Source organism: Camellia sinensis, chromosome 12, assembly GCF_055761805.1.
Source record: "Camellia sinensis isolate YWXY chromosome 12, ASM5576180v1, whole genome shotgun sequence".
Lineage (NCBI taxonomy): Eukaryota > Viridiplantae > Streptophyta > Magnoliopsida > Ericales > Theaceae > Camellia > Camellia sinensis.
This window is the reverse complement of record NC_138972.1, coordinates 107657272-107684242: the sequence shown is the minus strand read 5'-3', so window position 1 is coordinate 107684242 and position 26971 is coordinate 107657272. Positions and strand designations below refer to the sequence as shown.

Sequence of the window (26971 nt, the reverse complement as noted above, 5' to 3'; positions counted from 1 at the left end):
TTTACACATATTTTCTTAAAAAGTGTAGATCATCTCAAACAATCACAAATAACCAAAAAGTCAATTAAAATAACCAACTAAACAATCATAAAATGTTACATTTAACCCATACTGATTTATTTTTTCCTCTCACGACATCAAATCAACTATAAAAAAAAAACTAATTTTTCTAACATAATTTTTTTAACCAAACTAAGACCCCGTTTGGGATGAATGTTTGTGCTAAAATAGCCATATTGGACAAAATACGATATTTTAACAAAATAGGACAAAATGTTATATCAACCCATAATTATTTCATTTTTTTCTTTCACAAAAGTAAAAACAGCCAAAAAATATATCCCAAATAAAATTTTTAACCCTAGATTAAAATAACCAAAAATTAAAAAATCAACCTACACTATAAACGAATCCTAAATAGTCAAAAAAAAGCAAACTGTGGTTGTTTGGCATGTGCTAAAATAATATATTATCTTATTTAGGCCACAATTATCTTATTTAAATTATATCACGTATCTATCACATCACTTCAAAACCCAACCTATATTTCACGTTTTTTTTTAAAAGTTAAAAAATATATTAATCTAACACTTTTTAAACAACCCATTAGGTTAATCTAAAAAAATAGATACTTTTTTATATACATACACTTATTAAAAGTACATTTATCAACATGTTCGCACCACTTTTCTAACTACTCTCACTGAAATATATTGCGGGATGGTTTGAGATAATCTAAATAAACGTACTTTTTGATTTTTATAAAATGTAAGTTAAGTTTAAAATAATGTGATAAAAAAATAATATGATTTAAATAAGATAATGTCTTTTTGATTTTTTTTTTTTTTTTTTATTATTATTATTATAAAGGAGGACAATCAAGTCCTTATTTACAACATACAGGGCATCGAAATAATCAACTTCTAAACGAGGCCATAATTGGGGGGCAGAATTGTAATAAAGCACTGGCTAATTACGTGGCGTACTGGGGTTGCAGCCCCAATAGATGAAAAAAAAGGGCCAAGAAAACAAAGCGGCGACGCCGCGGCCATAACTCTCTCAGAAACCCATAGAGCCACTCACTCACTCACTCTTCCCTCACTCCAAACTTGTTCAGACATATATTTATTCACCAAAACACAAAATAGATCGAAGCCACCCACCGATCTCTGAAACTCCGTCCAAAACCACTCAGATCTCCGGTCGATTTTGACCGGAATCTGACAACCATGTCACTGGAAGAAACACTTTCCCGGTCACCCCTTGACAAACCTCTCCACCAACTCACTGAAGATGACATTTCTCAACTCACTCGCGAAGATTGCCGACGCTACCTCAAAGACAAAGGTCTCTCTCTCCTCTCTCTCTCACTCCCCCCCTCTCTCTCTCTCTCTACATATATATGGATGTATATATGAATTCAATTTATGCTAATCGGACGGTCCATACAGGGATGAGAAGACCGTCGTGGAACAAATCGCAGGCGATCCAACAGGTGATATCGCTGAAGAAGCTCCTCGAAACGACGTCGGATTCCGACGCCGGAGCTCTGAAGAAGCTCTACATTCCTCGTCCCCCTCAAAATCCACATCGTGTACGTGTTTCAACCATCAACTCTCTCTCTCTCTCTCACTCACTCCCACACACATTCACACACACAAAGGTCAAAGCATGTTGATTTTTTTATTATTATTTTAATTCATTGGTCCACCAGAAAGTCTAATTGTATATTACTAGTCTAACCTATTATTAATTATTATTAAAAAAAAGGTAACTATAACTATATGTTATGTGTAGGTCCCCAAATCATCGAGTGTCGATACGCCAATTTGTGTAGAATCGGTTCCTCACCGGCGAAAAGATCCCGAGGAATCCGATATTTCCGGCGATTTGTCCGGCCGCGCTGTTGTCGCCGGCAATGACTCCATTCCTCCCAGGTTTTAATTTTTAATTTTTTTTTTTAATGCTAGTTATTTCAAAACAGCTGTAATTGTAGTAGTATCCTAGTGTCTTAATTCATGGAGACATGAACATTTGGCAAATAAAATTATTCATGGGGGTGGGTTTGTTAAATTAACAACACAACATGCATGAAATTGAAACACAAAAAAAATGCATAGGAAATGCGTTGTGTGATTTAGATTTATTTTAAGTATGATCTGTGTTGCCATCTTCATGATGAGAATGGTTTTTGAAGACCTTTCACAGGGATCATATGCAAGCATGTATCAACTTATGCCTAGCTTTTAATGGACATGGGATATGCAGTCTTACAAATGTGCAGATTTAAAAAAAAAAAAAAATGTGATCTTGGCGTATGATTGTCTACTTACCAAGCTGTTAACGGATGGGGTGGCATTGGGTTTGTCTTCAGGCTTGTTCGCTTAAGAAATGTGATGAGAACACGTGCTCTTTGACCAAGCTCATAAGACAACAAACAAGTCGAGCTTCAAAATAGTTGAGCTCAACTCATTAAGCTCACAATTTTTATTTATTTATTACAACAGCCAACTTGTTGAATCTCGTGTTCCTTCAACATCATTGAGGCTATGATACTTGCAACTTATCACAGGGTTATTATTCTATGAAACTATGACCTGTGAACCTAGGCACCTAAGCTTGCTATGATTGTTGACATAGTATGTGTAATTGTAGTATTTGTTTCCCCTTATATGTCGGGCCTAGGTCCCCTAATCTGTCACCCTAGGGTGGCTGATCACGTTCCAAAATGAGAATCAACGAATTGAATGTCAATTCTTCCTCAATCCAGTGGATTTACATTTGTAAATTTGCGAATTCACTTCAAAAGCAACGAATCTGGACTTATTTCAGTTAAAATTGCCACAGGTCTCAGCTGTTAAGCCTTTGACTTTAATAAAAGCAATTAAAGTCTATGTTAATGTGTCACAATATTGACCACGTAACAGACAAACTCACCGAGGCAGCGAGCACAGCTGCCAGTGGCTGGAGCTTTTATAAACAAAAGGCTTCAACACTGTTACAACTCACTCAATAGTCTAAATATGCAACAGTTGAGTTTGGGTTTAAAAGGCCGCTGGACGCCTCAAAAGTTTTTTGCTTCCCACCGATGTGGGACTGCACAAATTGAAAATTTTGTGTATGGCTTGTATCAATGTGTATGGCTCATGTCAAGAGCTATCAAGTGATACAAGTCTTTGGTTCATAAATTGAAATTTATCTGAATACCTTACCTTTCTTATCAATGATGAGGGTGTTACAAATTGCACCTGATATCAGTGATCCGCTTATACTGTCTATTGGGTTCCAGTGCATACGTCAACTTTTATTGAATGTTGTCAGACTTATCATATTGAGATGTTATAGTTTTGTACATTTTGTTCGACAACTTTAACGGTGTATAACTTCATACTTCCCATCTTGTTTATTGTTTGCAATAAAGGATTTATTTGCATTTTGTTATTGTGCATTCTTGTCAAGATATGGCAAATGTGATTTGCACTCCCTAATTGCTTACCCCTGATAACAAAAGTGTTTCAACTATTTCAAGGATTAGGAGGATTGATCAATTTCTATACTTTTGTCTACTTGCTTTCAAGAATCAAGAGGCTTGTGGAGGTGTGCATCACCCCGATCTTAAATGAATGAATTCACTCATGGATTTTTTGAGGGAGATAGGGGCCATGATTTCCCTTAAGTTCAAAATCCCCTTCAATCATTTAAGGATTAATCTAATTTGTTTTCAAAATCTCCCCTTCCCCCTCCACGCATGGACCATTAATATACATGTATCAAGTGCAAAAGAATATAGAAAGATAAATCCTCTCAAAATCTTAGCATTAAGTCGCCTCTTAATTAAATCCACAATGACCACAACTAAAAAAGAAGAAAAACAGTTGTTCCACAAAGCTCCTGCTAACCTTACCCTAATTTTTTTTTGGGAATTTTCATATTTTGTTAAATTTACATATCTGAATCTCTAGTTTCTCCTAATATTAGTGAGTCTCAAAGCTAGGATCACTATCTTAACTTGTTTTTCACTCATTAAGACAACTGAAAATACCTTTTATTGGCACTTCTTTTTACTTACAACAAAATATATATGTGACTATCATTAGAACTTCTTTTGAATTCCTTTTCTGCCCAAAAACTGTTCTCATGGAACCTTTCCTATAGTCGTTGATCTTGCTCTAGATTACTTCCTAAAGCTTTAATTTCATGATGTGGACGTATTTAAGAATATTGATATATTAAACAAGCATTATTATGGTACTACTATATATATAAATGTGTTTTTCTTGTATTTTCCTTTTAGGAGTGAGGTGTTGTTAGTATGGAAATTTTGTCTGATACTTTTGGTGCTAAAGATCTTTAATGTCAATTGTCCACAATCTTAATCATTTACTCTGAATTTCTTTTAATATAGTTTCTAATACAACATTCCACTTTTGCTCAAAATTTTTGTTTGAGTCAAGGTGCACTCCTTGAGTTATGCACGATATATGTATACATACTGATTATTTCTATATATGCACTACATTAGATTGATAAACTTTTGAAGTCTTTGGTCCCCACAAGAGAACTTTTAAGGCCTCGCCCCTGAACTATTCAATCTTGAGTCTTGTTTTTGTGCTTGATCTATTATCATTGTTCATCCAGGGCTCCTGACTCGGTGAATTTGATAATCCTTCCTTCCTTGAAATTTTATGTATAATGGCAAAGTGTAGTAGCTTCTTGCTTCTTTAACTCGAGTTTCAGTAGAACATCATTCCTTTTTCCATGGGAACAAATTGATTGCCCAAAGATATTTTAAATTCTGTAAAGCAATTGCCAGGTTTATGATGCTATTGATTTTCAACAAAAGCTAGCCTTCTTTTTGCCACCTGCACTGTAGAATCCAGTTGGTCGATCTTAGTCAATAGAGTTCTTAGGAGACATTATTTGATAGCATGTCTAGTATGTGATTCTGTTTTGCCTACAGTTTATCCATTCATGCGTGCATATGATAGAATGGGCGTGGATGAAAAAGAGAAAAAAATACGTAATATCTTTTGTTAGCTAGGATTTTCTTTGATGGATTTGATAAGTAGGTATCTGTGGAGGACTCAGGAAAAAATTATCCTTGTTAAATGTTACCTTGTACAGATATATTCCTACCACTCAGAAGGTTTGCTGATTTAAAAATATTAGTGAAATGTTAAAGATGGCTATTCGCTATTGGATATACACATAAGCTTATTAAGATAGGTCATTACAAGAGGTAATCTTAATGATATTTGTTGTTTTGTAAGAAGTTAGTAGGTTAATCATCTTCTTGATTGAATGTTTGCTCCACTAATGGGTGAAAAATCTATAGCTTCTGTCAAAGATTTTGGCATTCATAGTTTTTATTTTCTGTATTTTTGGGATTTTGTTGTGATGCTTTCTAAACTGATGATAATTTATTTGCAATTGGACTTCAACTCTTATTATCTATGGTCTTTAGGTCTACTAAAGGTTTTTTCTATCTACATCATGGCATAGCTCCCCCAACCCCAAATTTGGGTACATCTTGTAAATTTTTACTTCTGTGGAAACTACTTACATTTATCTCAGACCACATGGCGGAGTTCCTTAACTTGCAACTGTGCAAGTATATGTATGCCTGTATGGGTGGATAATGCATTGCTTGACAGTTCTTCCAAGGAAGAAATGATAGATATCTTGGTTCTAATTGGTATCAAATACTGAATTTTTTCCCAAATGAACCCAGAATCGCAAGTGAAACAAATGGGCCAGTAGGACAAATGACAATATTCTATTGTGGCAAAGTGAATGTCTATGATGATGTGCCAGCTGAAAAGGTTTTGAAGCTTCACCTTCTGCATATATTCCCGAGATTATTCTGATGGTATTCTCGGCATCTAATGTGACCAGTATGTGTTTAGGCACGAACATTAATGCAACTTGCTGCAAGCCCAGTCCAATTTCCTCTGGAAACCCCATGTGACGAAACTACGACAAGACAATCTTTGCCATGCCATTTACTGGCTGCAAAAGTTGGCCCAGATTCTCCTGGTGTGATCTTGCCAAACTTGCAAACAGGTAAGTTTGTATAATTTATTACGAATCTTCTCCTTTTGTTTTCTTCATAGATTATAGAAATTTCCTGCTTGGAATTTATTTAAAATTTGAATCAATTCCCCATGAGTAACTTGTCTAACGTGCATTCTTGGTACCTGGTGGATGGCAGAGAACTTGGTTGACACAAGAAGTGTCTTGTTTGTTTGCTTTCAGTAAATGACCTGACCTGTAGGTGTATTGTTTGTTTGCTTTCAATAAGTGGCCTGATTTGACTTGTAGGTGATGTTGGCATGGACGCATTTACAAAATATTGAAGTTGTTAAATACCGTGGTTAATAGTTGTGCTTGTACTCTGTATTAACATGTGATCTTGTTTCGGTTTTACAGTGAATATAGCTGACAACTGGCGGCTGCACAGGGAGGAAAGCAGCATATTTCGTGAAGACAACCCTGGTAAATGCTGCTTCTAGTTTACAGTTGCTTCATTGGATTTTACGTAAGTAGGAATAATATATGACTATTTTTGGACTCCTCATAGCAATGATGAGTATGGGAGTTTTTAGTTTTGGTTGTGGTCCAGTAGCCCTCCCCATGCACATAGATCACCCACCAAAGTTAAAGGCACTATTTGATCATAGGCCTCAGGTATCCTGCAAAGAAAAGCAACTAATTAAACCAACTGTCATCAGCTGTTGCGGAGTTTAAGTTTATATTGTAAATTTGTAATGATAACAACTTCAATAGTAATGTGATAGCAGAATTATGCACTGTTTAGATTCAATAAGATGAAGTCCTTTCTCATTTGCATTGTTTAGTTTTTAAGTTAAAGTTCTTGCCATTCAGGATTCTGGGTGCTCTACAATAGCAGGGTAACACCAATCTCATTAATATTTTCCAGTGTGATTTGTGATTTGGTCTTACCCATATTCTAAACCTATATTCTGTTACACAAAACTAGACTTGGGATTCGCCTGTGTTTAGACTTTGGAGACAATTTATTGCAATTATACATGATAAGTCTAGGGTTGGTTGGAGAATCCTTTTTCACAATTTTAGCTCTATCCTGGGTTTGTTTTGTTCCTTGTAGTTTCATAGGCCATCATGCTTCCCTTCGCAGTGTGACTATTTTTATCTGATCTTCATCTTGTCTTTGTAATACCTTTAAATGGACCCACTGCAGCTAAGTGGCCCCTTCCCCGCACTCAGGTTTAGGTAAGAAAAATGTTTAAGAAAGTTTCACAATGTGGATTTGATTAATTGTTCACCTTGCCCTCGGTGCTAGGACTAGCATTAGTGGTATCTAAATGTGAGCATTCTTTGAAATATGACTCTTTAAATAGTAGGTGACATTAATTGATTTGTTCCTCTTTCTGGTTTATGATATATCTGAAGTACAGTATGATATTTTTTTCAATTATAATACAAGGAAAACATGATGTATTGCATTTCCATTCATGGGGTAAAAAAGGAGATATGAAAAGATGGGTTAAGCTGGCAACCTAAATGTTTGAATTGCTTCTCATGTTTCTTGAATTATACTCGTGTACAAACTTCCAATAAAATAAGCATCCATTATACAAAATTGAAAACATTAAAGTGTAATAGGAACGGTAAAAGTATTTTCACTCAATCAGTTGGGTAGATTAATATATGATGAGAAAAATGCTTTAAGCTTTTTATATATAATGACATGTGGGAATCCCTTGATTTTCTTCACCCCATCCCCATCCCCATACCCATCCCCATCCCCCTCTTTATTTTTATTTATTTTTTAAATTTTAGCAGTTGAAGGTTCGGGAAGCAGAAAAGCATCAGTGCAAAGATATCGTCAGAAGCGAAAAGACAGGTATCTCAAATGTCTAAGCTGTTCTTTCTGGCAATCAGATTGAACTACAAAGAGTCCATTTTGCTTCTTTCTTTTCTTTTTTTGTTACTCACATCCCTGTTAGCTGAAGATTCAAGAGCAAGAAAAAGGTGGCAAACCCTTCGTCTGCTAGTTTGGACATTTACTTAAACCATCAGATGGGGAATCAGACCCAGAATGAGCGCTCAAACAGGAGTGATGCATGCTCTCCACCCCAAATCAGACCACCCAACACTCCTACCCGGTGCAGCTCAGTGGATAATATAGTGAAGAATGCCTATCTTTCTGTTGCTCTCAATGACAAAGGTAATGTTTTTTGTTGCTTTTGTTTATTATTATTATTGGGTGATTGTTAAACCCACAACCTTTTGGGCTATCCACAGCCCCTTTATCACTACGTGGGACCCACCCATTTGAAAGAGAAGGCTGTGCATTCCTGTGATCTGGAAGTGTCATTGTTCAAAATGTTCAGATAAATTCATGCATCTGCACTTTGCACATGCTCAAACTGACACGAATTTTTTTTTTTTTCTTTGATAAATCAAACTGACACCAAAATTTCAAATTACAAATTACAAATTACAAATTCATACAGCTCCAGATATTAAATCTACATTTGAACTGACTTGTAAGAAGTATGTCAGTTAAATATTGTTGGAATTATTGATAGAAACAACTCATTCAATTATAATAGCAGAATTGCCCAGAAGCTGAATTTTAGTGACCAGTGGACTGATAATTATACCAAAAGCATACTCAATCACTTGATGCTCCAGTCTCTTTTTTGGGGATGAGTGGTAGAACGGTCTAATGGAAACTAGGACAAATTACAAATAGGCGGAACAATCATAAAATAATTGCACACATATGAGAACATAAGAAAGACTTGCACAAAGCACAGGAATCGACTTGCACCATGCATGCAACACACCTGCACAACCATGAAAATACAATTATTTCTTCACTGCTCAGCTGAAATGCAATTTCCCTTAAAATTACTACTTAAATACGTGCCGACTATTAGGGTGGAGTTGCATATCCGGCTTTTCTTCGAATGTTTGTGTTTTTTTGCTGCTGGGTAGGGTACCAACTTTGAAAAAGTGATAAAGAATCTGTAATGGTCTGTTTCATCATTTCAGATATGCAAGAATGAATTTGGGGAAGATGGTTTTGGTGGGCCATGTCAGTGGTTCATCTTCAAGCCATGTAAGCACTTGTAGGCATAATATCATTCAAGATGGCTAGTGAACATGACAAAAGGATGCCTAAAAATGTAAGCTTCCTTGTAATATCTTCTTTTTGGGATGTAAGATCTACTTTTATGGTTGCTGCCATTTGAGTTAAATGAAGAGAGGAGTCCCATCTCTACTTTGTTTCTTTGTCTTGTATCTCCTTTACAAACCACTTTTAGATATTTCTGGTAAGTGGTTACTCTTGGAACTTTTAGGGCCATACTTTTTTATAAAAAAACAAACAAAACCAATCCAAGTCTCAACTCCCATCAAATGAAGTTAGTTACATAAATTGATTTTGTCCACTCGACTCTATCAACGGCCGTTTGGTTATTCAAATTAAGGAGATTCATATTTCTATTTACTTTTTTATAATAAAAATAAAAATAAAAAATAACTTTTATTCCTTAAATTATGGTCATTTAAAAAAAAAAAATTATATTTCTTTCTTAAACTATTAATTTCAACAATTTAGTCCTTGAAGTTTCTAATTTTAGTTAGTGTGATCCAATTGGAGTTAGTTGTCCTGATCAACAATAGTTAGGGCCAAATTTGATGGATAAAAATGCAATTTTAAAAAACAAACAACTTAAACCATATAACTAAAAACTCACTTTTTTATTTACTATTTTTTAAATCTGGGATGGAGAAGAAGATGAGTGTCGGATTATAGGGTATAAGTCATCTAATACGATGTCAATAAGAAAATTAGTGTTTACTACTACTAGTAGAAACTAATAACTGTAATAAAAGGATTTTATAGTGATTGATCAACAAAATTCATAGAAAGGCTAAGCTATTCTACTATTTCTGTTTATCTATGCAATTTATATTAAGTTGTGGAGCTACCACAACAATCTTGCTGATTAGGGTTTTATAATTCTTTTTGAAAGCCCATTTTGGCAGTGTCTTTTGTAGGGTGAAAATCAAGGAATAGAGTTTTGACATTTGTAAAATGCGAATGTGTATTTGGTAAACAGCAGTGATTTAGACTCCCTCAAATTTCAACTCCCACCACCCCATACACGTGGCGGGTGGTGATTGGAGGAGAAGAAAAAAAAGAAAAAAGAAAAGAAAAGTCACCAATCAAAAAAGAAAGGGGGTCAAAGGGGGTGGGGGGAGAGGGGGTCCCAATCTTTATTCTTTGGCAAACCAATATATAACACAACATACATTAACCTTCTCAATTTGTCTAAATTTTTGACAGACCACCAAATGGCCAAGAATAAAGATGTGCTTACTCTCTCAAGTCTCAACCCAACCCACTAACTAAACAACTTCCCCACTTTTTATTTGAGGTTATATTTAGATTTTAAATTTATGAAGAGAAAAAAAGAAAAAAAGAAAAGAAAAGAAAAGAAAGAAGAATATTACATTTTATTTTACTTACAAATTATTACTATTTTTCTTTCTGTACTTGTATTTTTAAGGCATATGATGTGTATGAATTTGCCCATGCTATGTTCTTCAAATTTGGACAGGAGTTCTATTAAATTATGAGTATTTATGAATACAGAATTGGCCACAAAAAAAAAAAATATAACAATGTATAACTAACTACATGTATTTTTTATGGCTGAAATGGTCTCTATGCAATTACAAAGATAGCTCTCTTGACAATTTTTAACTGAAGTTTTCAGAAGTGCTAGAGCTGGCTCTAAAGTTTTTAGTAAGATTCATTTTCTAAATAGAATAATCTTTTTATTAATTTTTGAAATTAAATTGTTTAGAAATAGCATAATCCTTTTACGCCATATTTGATTGGGGAATTTAGGAAAAGATTTTTAAATAAAAGAAAAAAGATAGGTGAAATATAAATAAAATATGCTTATATTTTACTTAATTTCACACATTTTTTCCTTTTCTCTTTTCAAATCTTTATTCAAATCTTTCAACCAAACACAACGTTAATCAGTATGTTTGGTTTGAGTTTTTTGGATTAAATTTTTTGAAAACTTAGTTTTTTGGTTTTCGTGTTTTTTTTTTTTGTTTTTAGTGAATATTTTTAAAATTTTAAACATTTTTTTTACCTTTTTAGATGCACTTTATTTAGATGTATCTAAAAAGTAAAAAATTTGTAAAAAAATATTTTAAAAATTTAATAAATACATAAAAATATAAAAAATGTACTGAATTTTCATATTTTTTTTTGTATTTTTGATATTTAGTGAATTTTTAAAAAGTTTTTTTCACAAATTTTTTACTTTTTAGGTATATTTATGTTAGGTATATCTAAAAAGAAAAAAAAAATTACTTAAAATATTAAAAAAATTCAATAAAAACAAAAAAAATAGGAAAACACAAGAAAGTAGAGAATTTTTTAAAAAGTATTTTTGGAAAAACACAACTAAGCAAATAATTTTTTAAATTAAAAAGTGTATCCATTTTTACAGATTGCTAAATTTTGATTGATGTTTTGAAGCACGAGTAATGATTCATCCCCCTTTTCCCCCCACCCCCTTTGACCCCCTCTCTCTCTCATTGGTTACCTTTTTTTTTTTTTTTTTTTTTTTCCTGCTCCACCAATCACCTCCTGCCACGTGGCAAAGGGAGGGTGAGGGGGTGACCCCCAAAAGGGGGTCCCAAGTATTATTCTTTGAAGCACAACAGTGATCAGGATTTGAATGTGTGTGTTATAAAAGTATAATTATTAATTTTTTTATAAAAAAAAAAGTATAAAAATATAAAAAAAATAATTTAATAATTTTTCAACTTTTAAATTAAAAATCTGTAATCAAGCCAAGACATCATGTAAATGGTATGGTTTATAAATTATTATTATTTTTATTTATTATGAAAAGATATGTAAAAAAAATAGCGAGATAATACAAGTTAAATAAAATAATAAGTTAATAAATTAGTTTTTAAAATGTTTCCAAAAGTGATTAATTGCTTGTTTTTCACCAAAAAAAAAAAAAAAAAAAAGAAACAGAAAATTCTGGAGAAATGATTAATTTGTTGATATTTCAATTACGTTGTTTGAAATGATCTAAATAAGTGTATTTTTTGTCTTTTTATAAAAAGATGTGTATAAAAGTAGAGAGGTGATGTGATGAAAAAAAGATAAAAAGATAAATTATTTAGGGGATGCCAAACAATAAGCTACGTCAACGATTAATCCATTATCAAAATTATGGTATTTTTTATTTTTAATTAAAATATATATTTATTTTTGTTTATTTCAATTATTTTAGTTTTAATTGATTTAAGGGTGAATTACACTATTAGTCCCTATAGTTTGAGACTTGTGTCACTTTGGTCATTGATTTTTCAATTGTGACACATTTGATCCTAAATTTTGAATCTTGTTCGAAATAAGGACAATTGAAAATATTTTTAGATTTTTTAAGGGTCAAATCGTCAATTTGATAAAATATAAAATAATTTGACAAAAATAAATGTCAAACAAATATTTTTAAATTTTTAAAAATTATTTTTACCCACTAAAAATAAAATTATGTAAAATTGCTAAATCTTTTAGATATTTATTTATTTATTTTACCAAATTAATTTTTATTATGTGTTTGGATGATGATCATGTATAATTAATTTTTAAAAATTAATTATGTAATTTTTATTAATTTTTATCAATTTTACATAACTTTATCATTGGTGGATAAAAATAATTTTAAAAAAATTAAAAATATTTTTTTGATATTTATTTTTATCAAATTAATTTATATTTTATTAAATTGACGATTTTGCTCTAAAAATTATACAATGATATCTTTAATTATTTTTATTTAAAATAAAATTTAAAATTAAATATGTCACAATTAAAAAATTAAAGACTAAAATGACACGAATTCCAACCGACAAGGCTATTAGTGTATTTTGTCCTTGATTTAATCATATTAAAAAAGTGTACTGGTGTAGAATTAATTGTATCTTTTTTAAAAAGGCGAGTGTAATTTATTCAGAACAAAAGGTTAAAACGGCACCGTCCTAGCCAAAATTCCCCTATACGGTGTCGCTTTTCTGCAACATCAAACCCAAATTATTACTTGTAAACTATTTTTCAGTAGATTTTGTACTCCCAACAAACAAAACAATAGTAGCTCCAATCTCCAATCTTTCTGGCCTCCAAAGGAGATGAAAGTGGAAGAAAAGAACAGAGAAAAAGGGCAAAACTTTCCCTTTTACCAAACAAAAGACAGAAAGTGAAAGTCTGAATTTTTTCCCCCATTTGGATTCCTTCACTTTGATCTCTCACGCTCTCTGCAGCTCTGCTCCCCCATTTTTGTTTTTTTCGATTTGGGTTTGTAAAGCCGAGCCAAGAGGTTAGTGGGTTTGTTTGATTTTGGTTACTTTTCTACCAAAAAAAAAAAGAAGGGTTAGTGGGTTTCTCTATCCTCCATATAGTTTTTGGTTTTTTTTGTTATTAGTAGATTCGGTAGAATTGAATGTGGTTCAGGTTGTGTTTCTGGTAGAGATCATACCTAATCATTGGTGGGTCTTTGGCCTCTTCTGGTTTGTTATTGCCTTTTATTTTGAAAACACTATTATATATCTGTTAATTTTTTTGGCAAAAGTTAAAGGATACTAAAGTTTTGTTCCATCATTTCTGTATAATGGAAAGAACAATAGATTTAGATGACTTTGATTGCATATACCCAGAATTTTCTTTTATTTCTTGTACTCTTTTCTGGAAATTTGAGTTGTACTGTTAATATGAGTAAACCTATATTGTGATTTTGAGTTTTTATTTTTTTTTATAGAAGTTCTGTTGCTTTGGTCGGTTGGGAGAGTTTTTGAGTTGAGGGAAGTGTTTGTGAACAAAATGAGGTGTTTTTGTTTCCAATTCTGCTGATTTTTGAGTTTTGAGTGAAACACTTTTGGGTATTGTGGAGATCTGGGACTTGTTTCAACTCTTTGTCCCATGAGGACTTTCTTACCCTCTGAATCTTGTAAAGAAACACAGCTCAATGCTGTCAGTCCACAGTCATGGCTCCAAGTTGAAAGAGGGAAATTTTCCAAATTCTCATCTCAGTCTCAGTCACAGTCTTCCATGTAAGCTCTCCTTCTCAATTCTCTTTCAAAATATCGTAAACTTTCTTCTATTTTCATTCAATTAAGATATGCACTTTTTTTTTTTCCTCCTGTTGTTTGTAGAGAATCTTTTATCAAGGTCCCAGAACCACCGGTTCTTCCATTCTTTAAACCAGTTGATTATGTAGAAATTTTAGCTCAAATTCATGAAGAAATAGAGTCATGCCCTCCACATGGGAGGTCAAATCTCTATTTGTTGCAATATCAGGTCTTTAAGGGTCTCGGGGAATCCAAGCTGATGCGAAGAAGCCTTCGATCAGCTTGGACAAAGGCAAGAACAGTCCATGAGAAAATTGTCTTTGGAGCATGGTTGAAGTATGAGAAGCAAGGTGAAGAGCTCATCACTGACCTAGTTTCCTCTTGTGGTAAATATGTTAAGGAGTTTAGGCAGATAGATATAGCCTCTGAGCTCCCTACTGATACAAAATTGAGCTCCATTGGAGCTATCGCGATGAATGGAAATCGGGTTTCAAGAACTGTCTCTTTCTGGGTTGGAGATGAGAAAATAGAATGCGATAGGCAGAAGATTGCGGGCCTGTCGGATCCATTTAATGCTATGCTTAATGGGGGTTTCACGGAATCACTGTGTGAGGACATAGATTTTTCTAAAAATAATATTTCCCCATCGGGTATGAGGGTGATCAGTGAGTTTAGCATGATGGGAAGTATAAATGAAGTTGCCTCAAAGCTATTATTAGAAATCTTGGTGTTTGCCAACAGATTTTGCTGTGAAAGGCTCAAAGATGCTTGTGATCGGAAGCTTGCTTCTTTGGTTTCCTCCAAACAAGATGCAGTGGAACTAATGGAATGCGCTCTTGACGAGAATTGTCCTGTCCTTGCTGCATCATGTTTGCAAGTGTTTTTGCACGAACTTCCCGTTTCTCTCAATGATAATCAGGTAGTTCAACTACTAGGCAATGCTAACAGGCAACATAGATTAATCATGGTTGGTCTGGCATCATTTTCACTCTACTGTTTGTTAAGTGAAGTTGCCATGAACCTGAATCCTCAGTCAGATAATACAGTTCTGTTCTTGGAAAGACTGATAGAGTGTGCTGAAACTAATCGGCACAGATCGGTGGCATATCATCAATTGGGATGTGTCAGACTCCTGAGGAAAGAATATGATGTCGCTGAAGAGCTCTTTGAGGCAGCTTTAAATGCAGGCCACGTTTATTCTGTTGTTGGTTTGGCCAGACTTGGTTACATTAAGGGCCACAAGATTTGGTCTTGCGAGAAGCTTAGTTCTGTTATTTCCTCCGGTACTCCACTTGGATGGATGTACCAAGAGAGGTCACTATATTGTGAAGGCAATAAGAGGTGGGAAGACCTTGAAAAAGCAACTGAATTGGATCCAACACTTACTTATCCCTATATGTATCGAGCTGCATCGTTGATGAAGAAGCAAAATGATCAAGCTGCCCTAGCGGAAGTCAATCGGGTACTTGGGTTCAAACTAGCATTAGAATGCTTGGAACTCCGATTTTGTTTCTATCTGGCTCTTGAGGACTATGGAGCAGCACTTCGTGACGCTCAGGCTATTCTTACGCTTTCCCCAAATTATAGGATGTTTGAGGGAAGAGTTTCAGCTTCCCAACTCTGTGTTCTTGTGCGTGAACATGTCGAGCATTGGACAACAGCAGATTGTTGGTTACAATTGTATGATAGGTGGTCTTCGGTTGATGATATTGGATCACTATCCATAATTTATCAAATGCTTGAATCTGATGCAGCGAAGGGAGTTCTATACTTCAGACAGTATTTACTTCTCCTCAGGTATGTTCTGGGTATTTAATTTTTTGAACCTCAAAGTTTGCAATTTTTTTTACACTAGTTTGTCAAACCTTTTATTTCCATATCTTCAATAATATGTTGGACTTGTCTGCTGATTAATAGTTCACACTTGGTTAGATGCAGAACCTATTAAATAGTTACTACATTCTCGTTTGATTTGTATTTGTGATTTATTGATTCTCATGGACATGTTATTTTTATCTACCGACCAACATAATTTGGCTTATTAATTTTACTGTCTCAAACACCCCACCCCTTTCTCCTCTTTCCTTCCTACATGCACACATTGAAAGTGCATGAAAGTTCATATTGTCCATTAGTGGAAACCAGTCGTCTATGTACACTCTGTTTTTCATGTCAAAACCCCTTACGCATGCATTTCCTAGTTTGTGAAGATGGCGAAAATATATATAATTCCACTTTCTGGTCAAAACATCCATGGCAAAACCCTATATACATGCAGTTGCTGCAAGTAATGGATATTTTCCACCAAACATCTCATCCACATCTCTGTCACTAAACCTTATTTTAAATTGGAGACATAGACTCTTTCGGTATGATAGACAACTTTTTTATTTCAATCCATGAATACAAGAGAAAGAAATGCCCTCATTTAAAGTTGCTTTTATTAATCCTGACTTACAATTTTCTCAAGCGAACGATGAATCCTGGGTTATTTTTAGCAGCCAATAATCCTTCTATTTTGATTTTTGTTTCTAGGCTCATGTCCCCACAAAGTAAATTTAGATATCATGTAAAAGGTTTTGAAACTAATAAAGAACACTAATATAGTTTCCTATAAATAAAAAAAATTATCCTGATCTGATCCTAAGTTCCTGTTTATTTGATATTAATTTCTCCTTTGATTTTTCAATTGAGAACATTGACTATTTTTTTGTGATTTGTCCAATAAACAGAAGAAAAATACTACTACTCTAGTACATATATTGTTTGTTTATTTTTTTCCTTCATTGGTAACAAATGAAATTTTATTAAAGAAAATAAAGAGAAACCGAAGCCTAAAAAGAGGACATATATCCCATAAAGAATCAATTTCCTCGAACTTATACACTCTAGTACATATATTGTTAAAGGAACTAATCTAATGATTACTCTTGATCAGATTAAATTGTCCAGAAGCAGCCATGCAAAGTTTACAGTTGGCTCGCCAACACGCATCAAGTGAACATGAACGTTTAGTTTATGAGGGATGGATCTTATATGATATGGGTCATTGTGAGGAAGGGCTACGGAAAGCAGAGGACTCTATAAGTCTTATGAGATCTTTCGAGGCCTTCTTTTTGAAAGCCTATGCATTGGCAGATTCTAGCCACGATTCATCTTGTTCTTCTACTGTAATATCAATTCTTCAAGATGCCTTGAAGTGCCCCTCAGATCGGCTTCGAAAGGGTCAGGTATGGTTTTCTCTTACCCTATATTTCATCGAGGCTGCAACTTGCAATACAATTAATCATTATGGAATAGTCATCTAGAATAGTAGTTACGCTCCGTTTGTTTGGGTGGAAAGTATTTTTTGGAAAACTTTTTCCATATTTTCTGGCATTTGTATGATGGAAAATGAAAGCCAACAGAAAACAAACTTTTGAGTGGAAAAATGTTTTCCACTGTTGAAAGGTGGGAAATGTTTTCTAAACTAAAGTCTTACCAATGTCACCACACTACCGCTGCTACCACCTCCACCACAACTGCAACCCCAGCCTCACCACCACCACTATCAACCAGACATTGGAAAATGTTTTCTACAGATTTGAAAAAAAAATTCCACTGAGCTTTAATTGGAAGCATCACAGCAGGAATGAAACTAGAACTCGGTTATGTCGGGGAGAAAGGCAAAACATATATGAAGACACTACAAAATAGATTTTAATCTGTTATTAGATGGAATGGAATAACAGAGTAAGAGTTGAGTGACAGGACTAGGATTTGAGGAAGTCATATGGTAACTGGTAATCAGAATTTAGCCGACGATCAAAAACTAAAGGATTCATCCACTAAAATAGCATAACCAAGGCAACAAGGTAACATTCTTTCAAGAAAAGTTCTGTGAAAAAGGTAATCATTTGTTAGAAAGAGGGGATTATGAGAGATTTTCAACTTTGAGCATGTTCAAAGCAAATTTGAGAAAAAAAATAATTCTAGTCTCATCAAACTTAGATTCAAACTACATAGATTTTGACTATTGACAAATATCTGGATTGATGAAACTTGAGTAAGACTAAAATCCAAGCTGCACAATTATCAACTAACAAGTACATTGCTGATTTAGAGATTTTTTCTTCACTTCAATCTGTCCTGTAGCATAGCATAAAATAAATAAATAAATAAACCAAAATTTCTAATATTGGCTAATCCTTGTCTGATTGTTGAAATTTTCAGGCTCTGAACAATCTTGGAAGTGTTTTTGTTGACTGTGGGAAACTAGACTTGGCAGCTGATTGCTACATCGATGCCCTTAAAATCCAGCACACCCGAGCCCACCAGGGTCTTGCTCGGGTCCACTTTCTCAGAAACAATAAGACCGCTGCATATGAGGAAATGACTAAACTGATTGAGAAGGCTCGGAACAATGTGTCTGCCTATGAGAAGAGGTCAGAATACAGTGAACGTGAACTCACAAAGGCTGATCTAGAGATGGTCACTCATTTAGATCCCCTCCGCGTCTATCCTTACAGATATCGAGCTGCAGGTTAGACATTTTCCTACAGTTTCTTTAGTAAATTTTAATGCTTTCTATATGATGTCGCCATGAAGCAAGCTCAAAAGTACCTGTTAGTTCCTCAACACCGTAGGTTTTAATGTATGTGTGTGTGTGTCTTCTCTCTGCAAGGAAAATGATTTTGGTTGGAATCTGAAGTCATGAATTTTATTCGTTGTATTTCAAATAATTTTGGACCCTTTGATTTGCAGATCACATCCCTCACTTTTTGAGAGCGATCTGATATTTAAAAAAAAAAATGATTCTTCTTTTTCTTTGCCGAAGCTTGGTAGTCCGAATTTTCATAGCCCGAATTGCTCGAATATCTCAAAACGACGTCGTTTTAAAACAACATCGTTTTAGGGATAAAACGATGTCGTTTTGATACATTCGAGTCATTTGGACGACACAAATTCAAGTTACCAAACATTTTTCTTAACATTATTGTCGAGCAAGGATCCTCTACAGATTTTTTTTCTTAAAGTTTCTTAGAGTGGTGCATTGTGTGGTTGAGATTTAATGACAAGTCACATCAATTTTTCAACATTAAATCTCAACTACGCAATACACCACTTTAAGAAACTTTAAGAAAAAAACACTTTAGAGGATCCTTAGTGATTATTGTCATGTAAAGTTGTTTTCATGTTATTTGGTATTGAACCGGATTGTGTTTTTTTGTTTTTGGGTTTGGTTAGTGTTGATGGACAACCACAAGGAAAAAGAAGCGATAGCGGAATTGTCGAGAGCGATTGCATTCAATGCAGACCTCAACCTGCTACACTTGAGGGCAGCATTTCACGAGCATATCGGTGATGTTATGGGTGCCTTGCGAGACTATCGAGTTGCTGTCTCTGTTGACCCAAACCATGAGATGCTGGAACTTCACAGCAGTCGAGAGCCATGAACCCCCAAAACACAAAATAGAAAAAAAAAAAAAAAAAAAATGTGTTTTTTTTTAATGTTTTTTTTAAAATTTTAAATATTGTATCACCATTGTATATTTTGTGAGCATGTGCAATGTAATGTCCAGGTTTATCTTCTTTATAATTTTTTGGTAATCAACATCATGGACTGTCCGCGCCACTGTTTCCTTCATACTTTTCCAAATGGCATGGATTCATCAAGAATCAACACACTTAAACCTACGGTAGAGTGAGTGTTAATTTATTTAGGAATGGATCAACTAAGATCCAAATTCTGTCATGTTATGTCATGTTTGTTTGGGTGGATATGAGATTGGGATTGGACTAATAGTCCAATAAAATTATTAATCCGATATTTGGTTAAATAATTGAAGTACGGATTAATTATTTTAAACTTGACTATTAGTTAAGATAGGATACATAATCCAACAAATTCATAGTCCTAGGACTATTAGTCATGGGAATGTTAATTCAGTCCACTCAAACAAACATGTCCTTAGTGTAGATAATTTAGTTGTAACATTTTAGGAATTAAGGGTATGTTTGATTGACAAGATTAGAGCATGTGATTGGGATTATGTGGATTCAACAATTTTGTGTTTGTTTTAAAATTTTATTTCAGAATTATTAATTTAATGAATAATTAATTTAACAAATTTGTAAGATTATTAGTAATGGGATAAGGGTGAGATTATATATTTTAAGTTGGGAAATAAAATAAAAATATTTTTTTACCCTTGATCAAAAATTAAAATACTTATTATTTTTTATATTTTAGTAGGCTAAAAATAATTTTTAAAAATTTAAAAATAATTTTTGATTATATTTATCAAATTAGTTTATATTTAAAAAAAAATAAAAGTAAAAAATAAACAAAACATGGCCTTTGTATTTTGCTTTTATTTATTTATATTTTTTTTTCAAAACCACGTTTATGAAGAAATTTTGATAAGTAAAGATTGTGAAGAAGCATTGATAGAGAGTAAGATTAGAAAAGAAGATAAATATAGTTGTAATGTTGCATTCATATATTTTCTTGTTCAATACAAATCAAACAATGGATAAGGAGATAATTTATCCTACTATTCTAATTAGATAATGAATAACATACTAATTTAATGAAATTATTAATTCATTCATTATTAATTTTGTAAATCAAACATGACCCAAGAGTACTACTACTAACAAAATAAAGACACGTGCGAGCAAGGTTTATAGTTGCAAAAGATTGAGAGTGAGAATGACCAAGAAGGGACCGTTGGAATTAGGGGTGCAACTCGGGTGGGTTCGGTCGGGTTGAGAGGTTGTCCAAGCCCAGCCCAAGTTGTGCTGAGACCTGTCCAAGCCCGCCCAAGCCCGAATTGTAATCCGAGGATATCTGCACAAGCCCGACCCGAGTTAACCCCGAATTACCCGATTTGCCCGAATTGTAAATGAATTTTAGTTTTAGTTTTTTTTTTTTTTTTTTGTGTGTGTGTGTGTGTGCAGCTACATTATTAAATTATTAAAATTTGACTCTATTTACATTTTATTTTTTATTTTTTTATAGAAAATCATTAATACCATCAAAACAAATAATTTATATAATATGAGAGATATGCTATTATAATGCCTGTTTGGTGCAGCTTAAAAGCTGCTTATTTCAGCTTTTCGCTTAATTTAAGCTATTTTGATGTGTTTGGTTTAGCTTATAGCTTACAGCTTATAGTTTTTTGGAAGTCAGAAATCAGTTTATTCTTTGAGTAGGGCAGGAGATGCTTAATTTATAAGTCAGAAATCAACTTATGTTCATAGTTATAAGCTATAAGCTGTTTAGGCATAAGCGATAAGAACTTTCTCACAGTTCTACCAAACAGGGCCATAGTAGTCCTTACAACTTATGAGTGAAAATAAAAAGAAAAAAAAGTAAGATTTTATGTTATTTGTATATATAATATACATTCAATATGATTTAATAATTAAATTACTTTAATATCATGTAATGGCTAACAATTTATATGTATATTTATATTTTTATATATTTATATATCTATAATTCGGGCTTCGGGTTGTTTGGGTTATTTAACGTCTTTGCCCAAGCCCGCCCAAATTTAATTCCGGCTTTTGAATTTTTGCCCAAGCCCGCACCGAATTTAAAAATATTTTGTCTAAGCCCTAAAAAAACTCGGGCTGAACTCAAATTGCTCGGGTTGAACCCGCGCACATTACACCCCTAGCTGAAGTAGAGAATGTTTAGAAGGGGTTGCTGGGGTAAGGCAAATGAGAAAATGAAAATTTGTTTTAAAAATGCGTCTCTTTCCGTTTCAAAACAATAATTTATTTTAGAAAATTTAACTTTTTTTAAATAATACAATTATTATAATTTTAAAAAATTAATTATTCAAAATTATCCTTTAATAGTATATTTTTTAAAAAATATCAATTGCCATAATTATACTTTTTATGTTATTAATGAATTTTAAAAAAGGCAAAATAAAAAATTTATATTATTTTTGTCCATGGTTTTTGAAAAATAACTAATATTTTGAGACAATGAAAAATAGAATAAGAAACTAATATTTTAGAACGGAAGGAATATATATATATATATATATATCATGCTTTCATTTTTTTTCCAAAATTTTAAAACTAGTGCATTTTTTGGCAACAAAAATCATTACCAAATGAGTTTTGGTCTTCAATTTTCAAAATTTTTAAAGACGAAAGCATTACTAAATAGGCATTGGATTCAAACACTAGTTGCTAACAAAAGCATATTGCAACAATAACTGAGTTCGAAAAGAAAATTATACAAAGATAACCTATATCAAGAAAAAAAGAATATGATTTACAAGTTATGTAATCATGTTACTGCAATTTCAATTGACATTACTGTACATGTCCGGAACAATATCACAAATAAATATATATATATATATACATATATATATATTTACAAGTAGTTTATGCAAAGTGACAACACATATGTACAAATTCTGAACTCAATGCCATCTTTGTTGCAAAATTCCAACTGATTCTGTTTGCCATATCCCGAAAGAACTCTCATCACCAGATACTGGATAAAGCAACGCCCATTTTCAATTAAGCACCCGAATGTGGTGCCACATCGCAGCAGTCCGTCCAGAGAGGCACCTAGCACCTGAAAATTTAGGACAAATCCTAGGTTTCAACACATTCAACATTCCAATTGTAGCAAACATTTTTTTATAAAGCTTCATAATTCTGGTGTGTGAACATCTTTCCAATGAAGTAACTATGTACCCAAAGTCACAGAGAAGTGAGTTGAAGAACCTACAGCAAATTAAAAAACATGGTTTATTAACATAGTACAGTCTTCTATGCTTAGTTCGTACAACAAAATAAAGTACCTTTTAAGCACATACAACTCAAATTTGTGAAAAGGGGTGCATAAACTAGACCTTCCCATGAGTTCACCCTTTGGGTTGGGGTTGGAAATAAGGATGCTGCAAAGCCTCATCAACACTCAATCGCTCATCCTACAATTCCAAAGCAAACAAACCACCATTATGTTCAAATATGTTATTAATACACAACTGACATTCTTTTGAACTGTAGGTTCGTGAATAAAAACAATCAAATGTAAGTTTACATGAGTTACAGCCAAGTATTGAAACACCACAGCAACATAGCAAGAAAGATGGCATTTCTGAATCCAATTAATCTTTTGACAACAGACAGTCATTGACAAAAACCTCCAATCTTAAACATGAAACCTCAAATAGATAATTTATGGGCAAATTACATATACACCCCTCGAGGTTTGGCTAAATTACAAATACCCCCCTGAGGTTTGAGAAATTACAAATTCCCCCCTGAATGCTATATTTGCATAAGAAATTAGGGGGTAATTTGTTATGAAATATAAACCTCAGGGGGTAAATTGTTATGAAAATACAAACCTCAGGGGGCGGGATGTAATTTCCGAAACCTCAGGGGGGTATCTGTAATTTAACCAAACCTCGAGGGGTGTATATGTAATTTGCCCATAATTTATCCATGTGTAGGTGGAAAAATTCTTGGTATAATAACTTATTGTACTCGTGGATATATAGTTCTACCAAACTTTGCTACTTTTAAAATAAAGCATACAGAGACAAAGGGGTAGCCCAAGTGGTATGACCCACCATTACCAGACAAAACGTCTGGGTTTCAAGCCTCCCCCCTCCCCCCTAGGTTAGAAAAATTAATTATGTTGTATGAATCTCCTCAAAAAATAAAGCATACAGTTCATATATAGGTTTTATTCTCTGTGCAATGACTGAGGGCTATACTGTCTGTTGATATCAATAGACTAGCAGTCATTATTTCCTTCAGTGGCTGACCAATTTAGTATTAAAAAGTGTTAAAACCTATCACCTACTTCACCCAGTAAACCTAACCCACTACACCACTACCACCTCACCTACTCCACTAAACCTAACCCACTACACCACTACCACCTCACCTACTCCACTAAACCCACTACACCACTACCACCTCCACTTCACCTACTCCACCTACCACCTCCACTTCACCTACTCCACCTACCACCTACTACCACCTACTCTTCTATATATAGGAATCATTGTAGCATTCAATAATTCAACAATTACAAATATCAATATAAATCAATCAATAATACAATTCTCTATTTCTCTTTATACATTAAATTTCTACATGGTATCAGAGCAAGGTTAAGACCTTAGTATTTCTCGCTTCACCGGCGGGCGGCAATCTCGCCTTGGCCGCCCGCCGGACCTCAACCTAGTCCGCTAAAATTCTCTACACAACCCTCACTTCTTCTCTCTCCTCCAAACCCAAGACCCAAAATTGGATCTGACCAAGACCTCTTTCTTGGACCAGTCTCTCTTGGGGTCAAATGACTTCTTCTCAATCCCCTTCCCATGACTTGCACCTTGCAAGAAAAGGAGACCTCCCAGAAGATCATTATCCAAAATTTACTGAAATGATACACAGCAACACCACATCATCATCAAGCATAGAAGATTTGCACTTACAACAACAGGCGACAAGCTACGCGACAAATGAGCAGAGAGATTTGAATGATCTCAGTGAGAAGCTCTTGCTCAGAAACTCTTCAGGTTGTCAGATCAATGGGATTCAACTTCCAGCCGGAGAATTCTACTCCGGTGGTGGCGGTGGGGCGACTGTAGCACCACCTTGTAGAGGGAACTTCAGCCAGATTTTTCCCACCATAAATATTTCAACTTGAATCGACCGTCTTCGGCGATTTCAAGCTCCATGGACATGCAAATGCAGGCTTTGGATCTCTTCACTTCTGGTAGATTTTTCAGGTGCAGAAGAAGTGCCCCGGAAAAGGCTTTCTCCCTTGGTTCAAGTTCATTTATAGTCAGGAGGAAATCCGTCAGTTAAATATGAAACCATTCATAGAGGAAGCCGTGCTACAGGTTTGCCATTGGAGTTTCAAACTGTTTACATCAGGTTTCTCATGATAATCTTGGACTTTACAAAGACAGCCCACACTCACACACACACCCACAGGATTTGACAGACACACATGCACCCACTCCACTTTCTCTTATTTTAATATATCTCTATATATATATATCTATGTTTATTTTATATATATATACATCTCCCTTTCTTTATTTTTTTCATTCTTTCCACACACTCATGTTCCCCACTCAATTTTTTTACTCCATCATTCCACCGCCCACTTCATACCTATTTATTATTATTATTATTATTATTATTATTATTATTATTGTTTATTCTACTTTTTGACAGGTTATTATTGACACTACCAACCCATCATTCCACCGCCCACTCCATACCTATTTATTATTATTATTATTATTATTATTATTATTCTTCTTATTAAAAAAAAAAAAAAAAAAAACCAAACACCATTGCAAACAATTTACAAATCTGCACCACCACTCATATTTTATTCATCTCAGGGCACAACCCCGATCACACTTTTACACACAAAAAAAAAAAAAAAAAAAAAAAAAAAAAAAAACCACATCCACCGGCGGGATTTTTTCTTCTCTACTCTGCCGCAGGTCTCTTCTTCTTTCCTCCATCCTGGGCGGCCCTTGACGGTGCTGCCTCCGTGTTGCTTCCTAGACCACCAAGCAAGTTGCCTCCTCCCTGCTCCTCCACTCCAGCATATGGTGGACCTCCAAATCGGAACATCACGGTGGCCTTCCGCTTCAGCTCCTTGTTTTTTACCTTTAGCACACTCATCTCTGCTCGCGCATCCTTATACATGCGTTGGAGCAGAGCCAGTTGGGCGTTTAACTGCTGCACCTCATTTGTCCTACTCTGCAGCCGGTGCGACAGGTTTGTGACCGCCGTCATGGTCTCCACACATGACTTCAAAGTATACTGATTGGCCTCAATATCAGTTTGCACCGCCATTTTTTGCTCCACCGACCGCATCGGAAAGTTCAACGGAGCAAAACCAGAGGCGCTTGGTTGAGGTTCACTGGCCACCGCACCAGTTATCTCTCTTGTTGACTCGTTGAGGTCGGGAAAGAGGGTAAGCAGCCCGCGGGAAGACGAAGCCATTTTTCTGGGCTACAAAGTGTTCCACAGTTTCTCTCTCCGCAGAGGCAGAGTTTTTTTCAGAGAAGGGTTGGTTTCAGAGGTTTCAGAATGGTATGCCTCAGCCTCAGCCTTCGTCTTGGTTAAATAACCAAGGCAGCCACGCGTATCGCGCGCCACTTGACGCCAGACGACAAACGGGCGCGCCAACCAAGACACTCACGTGCCTCGCCATCATGTCCGGCACACCTTTTGATGAATTGGGCACGCCTTTTGAAAAATTGGGCACACCTTTTGAGGGTGCAACTTCTACATGGGTCCGACAAGACTATGTAAACTGTCCCGACATTGATTCCGGTTAGCTCCTTCATGGGTCCGACAAGACTCTGTAAACTGTCCCTACATTGATTCCGGTTAGCTCCTTTATGGGTCCGACCAGACTCTGTAAACTGTCCCGACATTGATTCCGGTTAGTTTCTACAAGGGTCCAGCAAGACTCCGTAAACTGTCTTCTACAACGGTCCGACATGACCCCATAAACTGTCTTCTACATCGGTCCGACACGAGCCAGTGTCTTCTACATCGGTCTTCTACAACGGTCTGACACGACCATACAGTGTCTCCTATCCTCTTTTATTTTTTATGTATTTTCTTGTTTTGTTACTCTCTCCAAACTCAAGTTGGTTAGTTCCTATCCCCCTTGAGTTTGCGGGGGGCTGTTAAAACCTATCACCTACTTCACCCACTAAACCTAACCCACTACACCACTACCACCTCACCTACTCCACTAAACCTAACCCACTACACCACTACCACCTCA

General features: G+C 34.6%; 3 protein-coding genes across 55 annotated transcripts in view; 2 read left to right on the top strand and 1 right to left on the bottom strand.

The window, feature by feature from the left end:
• Window positions 1-892: 892 nt before the first annotated feature.
• LOC114304708 (protein TIFY 4B) lies at window positions 893-9283 on the top strand. 4 transcript variants are annotated; one of them, XR_014347011.1, is made up of 9 exons: window positions 893-1347; window positions 1452-1594; window positions 1798-1937; window positions 5732-5822; window positions 5907-6063; window positions 6430-6495; window positions 7828-7888; window positions 7992-8212; window positions 9046-9283. XR_014347011.1 is itself a non-coding variant. In XM_028249848.2 (9 exons), the coding sequence occupies exons 1-9, from the start codon at window positions 1230-1232 to the stop codon at window positions 9057-9059; spliced, it is 1005 nt and encodes a 334-aa protein (XP_028105649.1). In that variant the 5' UTR covers window positions 893-1229; the 3' UTR covers window positions 9060-9283. The 4 variants fall into 4 exon arrangements, 2 of the variants coding, with proteins under 2 accessions (XP_028105649.1, XP_028105648.1); XR_014347010.1 differs by having other exon boundaries at window positions 7825-7888; XM_028249848.2 differs by having other exon boundaries at window positions 7998-8212.
• Window positions 9284-13161: 3878 nt separating this feature from the next.
• Window positions 13162-19744, top strand: LOC114304714 (ETO1-like protein 1). Its single transcript, XM_082899534.1, has 6 exons — window positions 13162-13418; window positions 13857-14148; window positions 14251-15963; window positions 17105-17396; window positions 18379-18688; window positions 19393-19744. The coding sequence occupies exons 2-6, from the start codon at window positions 14018-14020 to the stop codon at window positions 19599-19601; spliced, it is 2655 nt and encodes an 884-aa protein (XP_082755660.1). The 5' UTR covers window positions 13162-13418; window positions 13857-14017; the 3' UTR covers window positions 19602-19744.
• A 2662-nt stretch (window positions 19745-22406) lies between these two features.
• The window catches only part of LOC114304710 (putative protein phosphatase 2C 51), a 35609-nt gene continuing 31044 nt past the window's right edge, over window positions 22407-26971 (bottom strand). For 13 of the 50 annotated variants that reach the window (XR_014346994.1, XR_014346984.1, XR_014346970.1 and 10 more), the window contains 2 exons: window positions 22989-23117; window positions 22407-22911 (listed from right to left, as the gene is read on the bottom strand). Coding sequence is in view for 10 of the 50 variants with exons in the window: in XM_028249855.2 (XP_028105656.2) it covers window positions 23052-23117 (66 nt within the window). In the remaining 40 variants the exon portion in view is untranslated. The remainder of the gene's footprint in view (window positions 22912-22988; window positions 23118-26971) is intronic. The other 37 variants (XR_014346986.1, XR_014346971.1, XR_014346980.1 and 34 more) reach the window with 5 other exon arrangements.

Bases quoted from the DNA above. Each gene is read 5' to 3' on its own strand.
- LOC114304708 (XM_028249847.2), top strand. From the start codon at position 1,230: ATGTCACTGGAAGAAACACTTTCCCGGTCACCCCTTGACAAACCTCTC. The intron at 1,938-5,731 runs GTTTTAATTTTT...AAATGAACCCAG, and splicing joins AATGACTCCATTCCTCCCAG to AATCGCAAGTGAAACAAATG. The intron at 6,064-6,429 runs GTAAGTTTGTAT...TCGGTTTTACAG, and splicing joins CTTGCCAAACTTGCAAACAG to TGAATATAGCTGACAACTGG.
- LOC114304714 (XM_082899534.1), top strand. From the start codon at position 14,018: ATGAGGACTTTCTTACCCTCTGAATCTTGTAAAGAAACACAGCTCAAT. The intron at 15,964-17,104 runs GTATGTTCTGGG...ACTCTTGATCAG, and splicing joins CAGTATTTACTTCTCCTCAG to ATTAAATTGTCCAGAAGCAG. The intron at 18,689-19,392 runs GTTAGACATTTT...GGGTTTGGTTAG, and splicing joins TTACAGATATCGAGCTGCAG to TGTTGATGGACAACCACAAG.